Source organism: Acartia tonsa, chromosome 1, assembly GCF_053477335.1.
Source record: "Acartia tonsa isolate MP-2025a chromosome 1, ASM5347733v1, whole genome shotgun sequence".
In the NCBI taxonomy this organism is placed as follows: domain Eukaryota; kingdom Metazoa; phylum Arthropoda; class Copepoda; order Calanoida; family Acartiidae; genus Acartia; species Acartia tonsa.
Genome location: NC_137260.1, coordinates 60,501,932 through 60,516,598, shown reverse-complemented (window position 1 = coordinate 60,516,598; position 14,667 = coordinate 60,501,932). Strand labels below are relative to the sequence as shown.

At 29.9% G+C, this 14,667-nt stretch overlaps 1 protein-coding gene across 1 annotated transcript in view; it reads left to right on the top strand.

Moving 5' to 3' along the window:
* Positions 1-10,667, top strand: part of LOC145328285 (uncharacterized) — a 46,688-nt gene extending 36,021 nt beyond the window's left edge. Inside the window, exons 20-23 of the mRNA XM_080171908.1 lie at positions 3,548-3,699; positions 4,921-4,957; positions 5,472-5,594; positions 9,970-10,667. Coding sequence (XP_080028034.1) covers positions 3,548-3,699; positions 4,921-4,957; positions 5,472-5,594; positions 9,970-10,116 — 459 coding nt within the window. The 3' untranslated portion in view covers positions 10,117-10,667. The remainder of the gene's footprint in view (positions 1-3,547; positions 3,700-4,920; positions 4,958-5,471; positions 5,595-9,969) is intronic.
* The last annotated feature ends 4,000 nt before the right edge of the window (positions 10,668-14,667 follow it).

Sequence of the window (14,667 nt, the reverse complement as noted above, 5' to 3'; positions counted from 1 at the left end):
AAAAAAATCTACTACTTTATATAACACTAGCGGCTACGCCCCTAGAGGCCTCTAGTGGCACTTTAGATGTTTTTATTTGTTAAAGTCTGTACATTACTTCTTTATTTTACGATAATTCTCTATTTGTTACGTTGAAGTCTCCAATATTTATTTAAAATTTTCAATTTTTTTGTGATTTCTCTTGGGAGGGTGGTTGTACCCTCCCCCAAAATAGTTATAAACCTTCCCAGAAACCATAAGAATCTACCCTGTTAAGAAGAACCTGATCGGTTCAGCGGTTAGCAAGATCCTTCGGTACAGACACACAGACAGACACACAGACAAACATCCTGTTACTTTAGCATAAGGATTGTAGAAGGAATGGGCTAGGATTATATCTTTTAAAAAAATATCATAAAAGGTGCTTGGAACCAATATAAAGCTTCCTAAATAAGTAAATTCTAATGGGAAAGATAGAGTGTTCTTATTTTGTATTATAAATTTTTTTCTCCACACCCTAAACTTTTTACGTAAATTCCCCTAAATTTTCCCCTATGTAATGTGAATAATGTTTTACTGGAACCTGTTGAGTTGATAACAATTACCCAGATTCTACAAATACCTCAAATAAATTTAGGTTAATTTAAATTCAGGGCTCGGCAGCTGCCAATTTTACGAGACAACGTAAAGTGGCGACAAAAAATGACGTCATACGATAAAATAACCAATGAGAGGCCAGTATGAATTTCACTATTGTTCAATTACAGTGTATACTGGTCTCTCATTTGTCAACTTTATTGTATGACGTCATTTTTTTGGTGCCACTTTACGCTATCTGTTACACAGTTGGCTGAATTTGAATTTTTGACATCAAGTTACAACCTTCTACGTCTGAGATTATTAAAAATGCTTGCGATTATTTGCATTTTATTATGGATGCTAAATTTCACCATGTATTAACTGTAGCCGGGTATAATAGAATCTCAATTTGGCTACTCAATGCAAAAAAAGACATAAAAAAATGCGACTGCCGAGCCTTGATTTAAATAAATATCAAGGAAGGATTAATTAAATGGTGAAAATACAAAGTAAAAGCAAAAACAAAAGAATTTTATGCAGAGGGGTTGGATTTTTAATTGTAGGGAATTGACAATGAAAGTTAATCAGATACTTAGAAGTCTCACGTTGTAAACTAACTAAGCAGAAATTTTAGGGGATGTGCAGTGCAATGTTATACACGTTTTGGTAATTTTTTAGAAATTAATTTAATTTTTAATTTTTTTATGCTTTTATACATAGTAGTAGGTTTTTTTTTGTCAGAAGCTTAAGAACTACTGCACCAATATATTTATCCTTTTTAGGGGAGCTTCACATAGGTCCCGATGGAGTTTTAAGCTATAACATTTTTTTAAATTCTTGATAAGGTTTTAGACATTTCAAAGTCATTTAACTACTCCTTCGGATACAGAGCTCCTAATTGCTAGGGGCGTAGCTGCTAGTTATTCTAAAACATTTCACGGTTGGACCCTCAGATGTCAAAACTTTATTTTAGTGTTTGGCCAAAATGACTTAGCAATTGTATCTGTAAGTACGTCTAATAACACCCTTTGCTATTTTTAAAATCCTAGAAAAATTTTTTTGTAAGAAAATTGCATAAATTCGCAACCTTTTTTAGAACCACTACATAACTCGAGTTTTAAAACTTTTTATATAAAATCCTTTTTACAAAAAATATCAATAATTACTTAAAATAAAACCTGAAAGAAAAAAAATCTCATTACACGTGTTAATTTGCATGTTTTAGGTCTTTTTTTGAGGAAAGTATAACTTCCACATTTTTGAAAATAATATATTTTTTTAACATTTCAAAGTAAAATATAATAAAACTTAAACGATTTTTCTTGAATTATCAGTTGAAAATTTCATCAAACATGCAATTTAAGTGATGAAAATTTAATAAATCATTTTTTGAATGTTTAGAATTACCAATTTTCTACATTTAAAACAAAATGTTAACAAAATTTAAAAACATTTTAACATATAACTTCAAAAATCAATAACATTTTATAAAAAGATGTTTCAAAAAATAAATCATTAAAAGGTATTAAAATGCATTTGAAATTACTTAAAATTAAAATGAGAACATCTTTTTACACTGTATTCTGTATAATAGAGTTTAAATGACATGATTAGTGAATGAAATATTTCCTAAACTCATTGAGCCTTTTTGTGACTATATTAAAAATAATTTATTTTGTTTTATATTGTGTTTTTATTCAAATATTTGACAAAATTTTCCCTACGTCAATAAAATAAAGTCAGTTTTTTACTGTTTCCAGGTTTTTCTTTATAATTATAACAATTAAATATAATATAAATCTTCATTATCTTTTATTTGAATTATCATACACATTAAAATGTAAAGTTTAAGCTAGAATAGCACTTTTTTCAACGAATATTTTAATGACATTATATCAAAATAATTCCTCTTAAATATCACACAACATATGATTGGGAAGTATAGCCATTTCTTGGAGGTATAATATTTACAAAATTACCATTAATTCTGTTTTTATCAGAAGTTAAAAAAATTGAACAATTCTAAAACACTGGTTGGCTGTCTAGATATTGAGTACACTAAGACTACGGCTCTGTTCTATTGAAATAACGTTGCAAAAAGAGGGGTTCTGAAAGTAATCTTTTTTTTAAAGAACCAACAAGTACTGTCAGTATCTTTTTTCTTGTAATCTAGCAGACAATCAAATCATAACACAATTTTTATGATAAAATATTCAGGTTTCTACTTCACATTTTAAAAAATATACTGATCAATAAAATGTTCAAAATTTTACTTTGTACTAATTGAAAAAATATGTTGTAATTCTTATTTTAAAGTTACATTTTTATCCCTGACAAAATCATAGACGACTTTTAAAGGCATCTTATCTAAACTTTTTGAAGAAAAACTTAAAAACGTTAATTAAGTATGAAAACTATTTTCTTCGATTTTTCTGAAGTTATTATCGCATTCTATGGGTTTTTTATTATCATTTACTTATATCGAAAGTGCCAAACATTGTACCCTAACTTATTCATTTAATAAAAAACCAACCATGATTTCTTAGGTTTATTTTAAAAAATTATAGCATGTAAAACAAATGTTTCTCTTAGTTTTCAAATTTGACTTAATTATTGTGTAAAATCTGGCTATATCCTGTCTATAATTAAACAATTTCAAACATTCAAATTCCCGAAACGTAAAAAAACTTCCCATTTTAAAATAGATTTAAAATATGTAGCAACAAAATAATTTAAAGTATATAGCTTCTTTTCAATTAATATATGTATGTCTATAATTTTATTTAATATGTGCTTTATTTAACAATAGATTTGAAGCTACCTTTCATCCTTTTTACGTTATTTATGTAGTGTAGGTGTACTATTTCTTTGTACAAAAGAAAAATGCCTAAAATGTTTTTTTTTTAGGAAATTAACTTGCTTAGTTATAAAACAAACAATCAATTAATTTATCTGATGAACATTAAACAAAATTATCCTTATTTCCTAGATCATCCGAGGGTTGAAATACACGTACTCCGTGGACTGGTGGAGTTTTGGTATCCTGCTGTACGAGATGCTGGTCGGTCAGTCTCCATTCAATGGTTGTGATGAGGAGGAGCTTTTCTGGTCCATATGCAATGAACAACCTTATTTTCCAAGGTAGTTTCTTATTCTTGGGTGTACATTAAAAAAAACCCACAATAATACATTTAAATTTTATTGATATGGTTAATTTATATGATTTTTTTTCTTTCCAAGTGGCAGTTTCCTAAAAGGAAGGAAGTATGCAGTTATGTGTATTCACACATTGTTTTCATACAGGCCATATTAGTAAGACAAAAAATAGAAAAGAATAATGATTAAAAATTGGTGGGGAAAGAATGATAATAGGAGAATTAATTAGGGCATACAAGTCTCACACTGTATGATCACACGAACTGCCCAATAAATGACAGGAGTGAAAGCAATCAAAATTTAAGACAATTTTTCCCCTATCATAATATCCATGTATATTCTACATTGCAATGTTAAGACACTGGTTTCACAACACTGGATTGTGAACAAATTTTAAAGCATGGGGAGGGGTCAGGTGGACCCATTCCCCCGTTACTCGGGGGAGGGCCCTCGGCCCTCCTCCGAATCGAGGTCAGGGTTGCCATACAGCATGGCTCATGGTCGCCGAATACCACAATTGCAGGGAAGACAGTTTTTCTTCTATTCACCTACCTCTTTTCCCTAAAAACAAAACAAAATGCTTTTGACCTTTCCAGTTACTTTATTCTGTTGTGTTTGAGATACTTTATATTTTTACATCAAGGTCAGATCAAATACAGAGATAGGATAATGTAGGATGATTTAGTTTATCTTAATGGTGGATTTGTATCTATGATATTAGATTAAAACACTAGAGTTAGAAAGGGTTAAATAACTGTATCACCCCATCGCAACCGTCTTGTGCAACCTTCCTATTGGGTCATTGAAAATCAACCAATGGTGTCACTTATATTAACACAGCCAAGTAGCAGAAAATATTTTAGAAGCAGACGAAAGAGGTCTTGAAAAATGAAGGGAGGTAGTTGTCTGTATATACATACATCTATACTATAGATCTGTTTCTATGATAGCTGTTAAAAGATTTTAAAATTAACTGTCTCCCTAACTGTATTGAAAAGGGCTTCTAGTTTTAAGTAGGCTCAGAGTTTTATTTAATCGAATTTTTTAGAATTTGTGTGAAATTTCAAATTTGCTGTAAGCAACCCCTTCTCCCATTTAACTTTCTAAAAATATCTTAAACAGTTAGACTGATGTTATTTTTGAGACAGCGTTATATTGATAAATAAGATTACATTTACATTAAATAACAATATTTTTATTTTTTAGGTTTTTACCGAGAGAACCTTTGCATCTTCTTTCATGTGTAAGTTTTTATATTTCATTATTAAAAAAAAAGATAATTTTCCTCAAGGTTCATGTTAAACACTGCCCCACCCCCTCTAATTTTAACAAATTAAAAATAAGGGGGGATTCTCATTTATTTAAGAAATAAGAAGGGGGGGGGGGGGTGTATTATCCCTAAAAGGCACTTTGGGCAAAATTGCCCAAGAAATGATTTTTTTAAAAAATTCCATAAAGGATTGAATTTATATGAAATGACCGAAAAATTTATATAATTATTAGAAATCTTTGAACTATATCCCTTTTTTTCTTTTTAGGGTAGGGATGGAGTATAAAGTACATTGCGGTAATGACTAAGTGATGGCACATCATCGAATTAAACTCTTGTTATACTATAATTTCTTAATTCAAAGACCACATCCTATAAAAGACCCTATGTTTTAGTGCTTTATAACAATTTGGAAACCCTTCTAGGCTATTGTAGAAAAATTTCAATGATATAATTAACTTAAATTAATATTTATTTTTTATTTTAGTTATTAGAGAAGAATGCAATGAACAGATTAGGCCTGGAACTATTCCAACATCCTTTCTTTAAACCAATTGATTTTGACCTCTTAGAGAGGAAAGAAATACAACCTCCGTTCATTCCAAAATTGGTAAGTATACATATTTTTCTAAGAAGAAGTCAGAATCTCATACGATGTATTTTATCATTTTCATTATTAGCGAAGCTACCTTATAATACAATTTTCTATTCGTCCGTTATTCCGTAACGCTTTCATCGAAATGTGATTTTTTAAGCAGAAATTCTTTTTCATCCTGTATACAACTTTCTCAATATGTCGGTCCGCCGGTCATGTAACAAAAAAAATATTTTTTTATAAAGATTTCGTGATTTTTAATCTTTCATTCTTCTTCTTTTTTACCTCTTTTTTATTGCTATATAATTCACTTTGTCTCTCAGTCAATCCATGATATTTTGTGCTTCGCTAATTATGATGCTGTGAGTATTGGTGCAAAAAATATGACGTAACAAAAAAATTAGCCAATGAGAGGCCGTTATTGACCAATGGTAAAATTTATAGTGGCCTCTCATTGGCTAATTTTTTTTGTTACGTCATATTTTTTGCACCAATACTCACAGCATCCTAATAATAGGAACCCGGTATTAGTGTCTTAGAAATTATCTTAGTGACGTAACTAAAAACGAGGGATTAGAGGGGAGGTGGGAAAGGTAACCCCTAAATAAGAGATGGATAATAGAGGTGATTGATAATTGATAATTGATAAAGAAAATGTAGGAAATAATTTATACTCTCTGTACTTTCTACCATAGATTAATTAATTTGTATTTTCTAGACAAGGATGACAACATCCATAAAAACGAAGCACAAAAATCAGAAGGTAGAACAAACGCACAATAGCTAGAGTGTCAGAACTTAATAAGCAGAATATTAATTTGGAAGTCTAAATGAAATTGCACATAAATTTGTTGCAAAATTGCGTAAATATAGCATACAGTAAAAGGACATACTTCCGTGCAAAATTTGAAATCAATAGTATAATTCTAATATGTCTAATAAATGTTGTCAAAAAAAGGTTGAAAAAAGTCCGCATATTTGATTAAATTTTTCTTAAAATCCGCATATTATGTTGATATAAACTATAATATATTATCACTAGCAGTAACATCACTAGAAGCTTTTAGGGTGGTAAGGGGGAAAGTTCATTCTTCCAATTTTCAATTTAAGTTTTAAAACAAAGAAGTAAAATTGCGGAGATGGTACTTTTTTTCTAGGTGTTATTTTTTTTGGAGAGTGGAGAGCCCTCTTCCTAAATAGTTATAAACTTCTCTATACCTATAATAAGCTTCACTGTAAAGAAGAACCCTTTAGGTTCAGCGGTTAACAAGATCCGTTGCTACAGTCAAAAAAAGCTTAGCTTACTAATTTATATAATAGGATATAATAAAGTAACAGGATGTCTGTTTGTCTGTCTCTTTGTTTGTTTGTTTGTCTTTTTCTTTTAAAATCTAGAAAAATAAATTGGTTTATTAAATTGGACTCTCTCCTCCTCAAGTGCCCCAAGAGGCCTCTAAGGCGTAGCCGCTAGTAATAGGATACAGTAACAAAATGCTAATCCTTATATCAAAGTAAAAGAATGTTTGTGTGTGTGTGTCTATTTATATGGAAGGATCTTCCTAACTAATATGCTTCTCCTTTGCAGGGACATAGGTCATAGGTCATGGGAAGGTTTATAACTATTTTAGGATAGGGTACCTGCACCCTCACGCGCCTAGAAAAAAAACCACCAACATTTTTTAAATTTTTTTCTTTTAAAACTAAATTGTCCTTTTAAGTATATCTGTCAGACAGACAGACAATAAATATATGGAGCAGATCTGTATAAATATAAGGTATCTTGACTAAAACTTACAGGTGGCTATCTAAAAAAGCAGTCGTGAAAATAACATTTCTCCAACAATAATTTAAGCATGACTGACAGTCAGACAGACAAAATAATGTATAGAGTAGATGCAGGGGGGGGGGGGAAGGGGTGATTACTTGAGGGCACCCTCAAATTTTGGAAGTCGTTAAGTAGATGCACATATATCTTGGGTATAGTCCCTTTCATGACAATGCCTCTTAAGGGACGTTTCTTGGTATTTTCACAGTAGATTTTATCCTATTTCTAGCCACTGCGGGGGGGGGGGGGCTCTATCCATGCGGGGCCATTTTCCTAACCCTGCAGGGCAATCACCTAACCTAACCTAAAATAATCCATCAAAAGCTACTGTAAAAAAAAATACATTAAAACACCTCTTAAAAGACCTTTTCACTTAAAATTTCAGTTGTCTTTCTTCAATAGCAGCCAAAAAACACACAAAGCATGTTTTAAATGGACGTACTGACTTTCTGTTAACAATGATAGAGTTGCTTTCTAAATTATACCTAACTGTCATAGGAATCATCATGAAGAGTTTGAAATTGATAGGATAATTCTAACATGTCTTGTTTAATAATCTAAAATCAATTAATAATTTTATCTAATTTCAATTTCAATTTATCTATGAAATAAATGTAAAGCTGTACAGGTTAAGGCTACTATCTGACTCAATACATTTCTTTTTCTCCTCTTTTTAGCAACCGAATGAAAGTAATTCTTTTCAATTCCAGATAATTATAAGAATTGGTAACATTTGCTTAGATATTTATTTTATAAAAACATAGCAAAAAAAATAATAACCGTATTATAATACAGGTATTAAATATTTATATACAAACAATAAAATTGAATATGAATAAAAATTAAGGATAGATCAATCAAATAATAATTATGTACAGTGTCAAAGGACTAAACAATCTTGTGAGAGGTAATATAACTTATGCATTTTAAAAAGATATTTGTTAAATAGACTGATTATTTAAAGACATATTTGTTAAATATGTTGCTCTACTGGATATCATTACCCTTGTTAGAATGTACCATTCATAAAGAAGGTTATTTTTTAATGGCAAAACTGTTTAAGCTAGCTTTTTTAACAATTACGTTCAAATTCCGTTAAATTTATTGATATAAATAATCTAATAATTGATTGTTTTGTTTTTATTCGTAATTGTCTTTTTTATATATACATTATTATGCTTAATTAAAAATTTCTGATAAACATCTCATTATATTTAAAGAAAAATTAGCTGTCTCTAAATTTAATATAGAAATAAAATTATTATGGAAAATCAATTGATTTTTCATGGTAACAGGTATAAGTTATAAAATACAGACGAATTTATAGATGTAATCTTGAAAAGATAGCTTTAATTTAAAATGATAAATATGCGTTATTTTTACCAAAAACTAGACAAAACCCTTTTTTGTTGTTGTTGATAGCAATATCTTATTTCTTTACTCTCGTTTATATATAGTTTTAACCTAATATCTTTTGATTTAATTGTTATTGGTTTGAAATTTTGACTAAAAAGCTGGCTTAAAAAATAGCTCATATGTGATAAAATATATAGCATTTTGCGATGAACTGAAAGTAGTTGCCGAATGTGTACGCAGTTTCCTTGGTGTTTCCTCATCCTAGCTCAATATTTACTACTAGCTACAAATCTTCAAACTTCCCTTAAAAAATCAAAATTTGAATGTGTAAACGATTTATACATTATACATTATAAATTTGAATTTTTTAAATTTTGATTTTTTTTTTTGAAGTTTGAAGCTTTTTTAGTTAGTAGTAAATATTGAGCTAGGATGAGGAAACACTCAGGAAACTGCGTACACATTCAGCAACTATTTTCAGTTGACCCATTTTGCGCTAACTTATGAGGTGTTTATACAATAAGTATAATTATAAAAGCAAATATTTGAAAATTATTTAAAATCATTCAATGTTTAATGTAAGATTAAGCCAATTATTAATCACGAAATTACATATAGGTTTTTTATTATTTTGCTAAATAATCTATAAAATATTTACACATTGTAAGTCAACTCTTGAGTTATGTAAGAAGTACAATATTAGCTGATAGATCTTATTTCAATTTTGAAAGATAATTTTATAAAAAAAAAATAAAAAAAAGTTGATTTTGTTTTTTAAAAGTGAGCAAAAATAATGTAGAATTTTTAGAAATATTTTTAATATTTTTTAAAAGCACAAAAAATCTTGATTTCAGGCCTATATTAACAATTCTTAAAAATCCTAGTAGTATCGACACATCCTATTTTTTTTACGTCACTAAGATAATTTCTAAGACACTAATACCGGGTTCTAATAATAGATGTTGTCAACCTTGTTAAAAATGTGACCCTTGAAATGGCCAAGATACACAAAAAGGTTGCGTTTCGTCGTATTTTCACAATAGCTTTTGATAGGTTATTTTCGGTCAGATGATTGCCCCGCATGGTTAGGCAATTGGTCACGCAGGGTTATAGGAGAAAAGTTACTGTGAAAATACGACGAAAGGCCCCTTAAGAGGCGATGTCACAAAAGAGAGTATAACAAAAAAGATATATTTTATTCTTTTTTAGAATCACCCGCTGGATGTGAGCTATTTCGACACAATATTCACGGATGAGCCCATCAAGTTGACTCCTGTGCACACCTCATTCCTCAATCATGTCGACCAAACTCAATTTAAAGGATTCTCCTACACTAACAAATTATACTGTGATTAAATTTAAACAAGGACAATTGTTTTCCTAAGTAGCGCACCGCAGTGATCACGAACCAATAAAAAATTGATAAAAAAATTTAAGTATTATACTCAACTCGAACTTTTTATGTTTTCAAATTTTAAGAAGTATATCCTTAAACTAAAAGGATGACTGTCTGTTTATCTGTTCCAATGGATCTCGTTAACCGCTGATCCGATGTGGTTCTCCTTTATAGTGAAGCTTCTTATAGGTCCAGTAAAGGTATGTAACTATTTTTGGGGAGGGTATCTTTAACCTCTCAACAAAAAATGCTCCCACATTCCCAAAAATATTTTTTTCTTAATCTGTTTAAATCTTAAAATGAAAATGGAAGGAGGGGGTTAACTTCTTCCTCCTCCCTATCATCAGTGCCCCTAGAGTCTACTAGGGGCATAGCCACTAGTAATTAATAATTCAGAATACCTACTACCGAATAAGTAAGTTTTGTTTACAACAGATTTTTTCAAAATAACTAGTAATAGAGTTCAACGCTGCTTACATTTAGTGTGACATAAATAAATGATAAAATAAAATAAAAAAGAAAAACATATTACAATTTCATACCGGTGAAATAAAAGATGGTTCAAATACTGTTCCTTATCCAATTAAAGAGAAATAATCATATGGGGGTCATGTATCTTACTTACACCCTAACCGAAAAGGTGCATCACTTTTTTTTTGTGGGTACCTTTTTAGATAATCAATAAAACTATTTGTTTTAGATTTGTGTTTTATATGTGATTTTTCTGTAGTATAGCTCTTTATATTTGAGAATTTAAGTGTTTTTTAACTTTTGTCTATATCTATTTAAATGATATATCATTATTAATTAATTCAATAGATGAATAAACGTAATAAACTTGTATTAATAGAGGGGGCCGGATTGGACGGATACAGATATCCGACTGATTTAAAATGCTGGATATCCGGAATTCAGGTTTATATTGGCAAACTAGAATTAAAATTTTGTAAAATCTTTAAAATTGAGATGGAACAAAAGCTTTTAAAACGGTCTTTTTGCAGATTTTAAAAAGTTTGTACCATCTCAATTTTAAAGATTTTTACAAAATTTCAATTCTAGTGTGTTAATATAAACCTGAATACCAGATATCCAGCATTTTGAATCAGTCGGATATCCGTATCTGTCCAATCCGGCTTAACCCTATTATTAATGTATGAAATTTGGCAATTTTTACTTTGGAAAATTACTTGCTGCACCTTTGTCCATCATATGTTATAATTGAGACTGCCCCCATTTTTTTTGGTAAATTTCAGGTTTATATCGACACACTAGAATTGAAATTTTGTAAAAATCTTTTAAATGGAGATGGTACAAGAGCTTTAAAAACAGGTCTTTTTGCAAATTTTAAAAACTTTGCAGTGCTTGTACCATCGCAATTTTTGCTTTACAGAAAAACTATTTTGCATGGGTCATTATTTTGCATAAATCAACCATATTATGGCTGGGGGCAAAAATTTTAACAAATTTTTCTAAAACGGGACGGGGTAATAATCTGGGTAAAGATTAATTTATTCTCAATTGTCCTTTTTCTGTATTCCTGATATAAAAGACAATATTTTAATACTAACAATTTCTAACAATTCAAAAGCATATTTTTATCATTTAAAAAAAAATCATTTATCATTTAATCAATCTATTTTAAACTCAGATATTAAAACTGCTAACTTTTTTGTTGTTTTGTTGAAATATTTTATGTTAATTTTATGTAATATTCTATAATTAGCGCAGCAATATTCAGCTAGTGAAAAAATAGCATTTTCGATTAAAACTGAATATGTTTTTGCAGTTTGTCTTTGCATATTTCTAAAATAACAAGGATGGCAATATCCATAAAAGCAAAGCTCTGTAACGGAATGACAAACGAACAATAACACTTGTAGAGTGTCAGAACTAAATAATACTAATATAAATGTATAAAAGTCGAAACAAAACTGTAAGTAAATTTGTTGAAAACTGTTTAAATACAGAATATTGTTTAAGGGCGTGCTTACATTTTTAGGAATTGATTATAGAGATGCTTCGCTCATAACATTGTACTTTGTAGTTTTAGTATTCCAAAACTCAGATGAATCAGATAACAATATCACATAAAAATTTGCTGTTAAAAAGCAACATATTTAAAATGGACGTACGGACAATGGACATTCTAGTAACGGTTATAGAGTTGCTACGCTTTCTACAGGAAATACCATGCAAAGTGTGGAATCGATATAGCAATTTTAATCTGTTTAAATTAGCGAAAAGAGCAAACTGTCCGTGACGTACAACCGTACACTGACGGATCGACCCTAATTATATAAAAACTTTGCTTTTAAACAGAAAGTTATTGTAATTTTTATAACTTACTATGGACCATACAATGTAGGGTAGCTGGTATACAAGTATGTAATTGTAAATGCTATTAATTTGTTGTTGTTGATTGCTTGTAGATCATGATATTGTGAAACCATGTTCAAATTATCTTTAAGGAAAATAAATTATTTCTTGTCAAAATTTAAGTTTTTTTACGGCACTAGATATGATACATTAATAAGATTTTTAATAAATCGTTTATGGCTCTAAAAAAATTATAAAGTTTAATCTAAATTCTAGATGAAAGATAGGGACTTTAAATAATATTTGCAGGGAGAGAAAGGACAAGTATGGATAAATAAGTTTCTATCCTATTTTTCTCTTTATATGTGTAAGCGTTAAAAGGCAGAATTAACATATAATAAGAGGGGAAGATTTTTTATCGTCCATTATCCTATCCCTGGAAACAATTATATTCCCCCAAATTATTCATAGAATAAAATTATTTGATATGATCTGATAGGTATGCATTCACTTCCGCATACGTGTCATATACTAATGTATATAGAATAAGTGGATATATTGACAGGGGAAAATTTGTCGTCAATTTCGGTTGCTAATATGAACTTCAGTTATTGTCAGTTCGGTAGGGGATGGGATGGGGTAAAGGAAGGGGATGGGAGGTATCGTTATTTTAGCTAGCTCTGAGTATCAGTTTATAAAAGTCCATGAAAAATGATGCGACATCCAAGCAATAATACACACTGTCAAAACATTGAAACCGCATATCGTAACAGCATTAATTGCCTTTTATTAAGCATTCCATTATTCTTTTGCTTTTGCAAAACTCTTGTGGATGTGTGTATACACTTGTTGATTTAATAATATTAATAATATGCGGAGTTGACGGCACACCTCTGATAAACCTTCTCAATTTTGGTCGACTAGAAAACGATAAATTTTATTTTTTATTTTGCTTAGACATTGGATGTGTATTCAGCAATTTTTTTTCATTTTAAATCATATAATTTTATTTTACTAATGCCCCCTTCCAACATTTATTTTCTGTTTTAAAAGAATTATGAAAACAAGTTTGAATGGTGAGTTAGGGTTCTTTCTAGATCAATTCTATTGAGATGGGTAAACCTACCCTCAAGCCCAGTAGTGTATAACCTGCCCAGGACCAATGCTAAGCTTGTAAGAAAATTGTAAAAAGAATGTTTCAGCTGTTTATGATATCTTAGTGGACATATATGTACATACATATAAACAACTTACTACTCTAGCGCAATGATTTTTATCTTATCGCTAAATTATCTCAAGTTTTAACTCCTATTTGCAAATATACATGATACTAGCGAATACGCCCCTAGTATCTAGGAGTTCTGTATTCAAAGGGGCAGAGAGAAAATAGCTTAAAACCATCTTAAGACTTAAAACTGAAAATTAATTAGCATAAAACCATCACAGGACTAATGTGAAGCTTACTTAAAATAGAGAACCCAATCGGTTCAGTAGTTAGTGATATCTTAAACTTCAGACAAAGAAATCCTACTACTTTATATAATAGGATAGTTGAAAATAAACCATTTAATATTAAAATTGAATAAAAAATCTCTGAATATCTGACCCTTTCCTTGTTTGTGTGTGTGTGAGTGTGTGTGTGTGAGTGTGTGTGTGTGTGTGTGAGAGTTTGTGATGATAACCTCTTATCAATTTATTGGGTCGGGTACAGATTATCCTATTATTGTCGCGTGCCCCCACACATAACCTACTCCTCCCACTTATTATGACTCCGTAATCCGTAATCCACCCCCCCCCCCCTCAAACATTAATTTTCCCATTGGTGAAATCCCATATTGAGTAATTCAACCCTCCTCGCATATCAAATTGAATTAAAATATGAGTAACAATTGATTTCGACTTTTTTATATTGTAAAAGTTTTTCATCGCATTAAAGACAGCTTTTCGCTTATGTAAAAATTATAAGATCAAAACCAGTTTTGTTGGCCCCGAGGGGATGCAGGCCTGAGCTAACAAAACAGCAATTAATTTTATGACTTTTATTTTATTATTTGTAAAAAAAATAATAACGAGGCGATACATGATTTTTCAGTATAACTGAGAATCGGTTCTTTTCCTGTAGATATTAATCGGTTTCGAAGTCATACTGCAAAAAATGATTTAGATTAAAATTTTTACATTTTAACCATCATTAA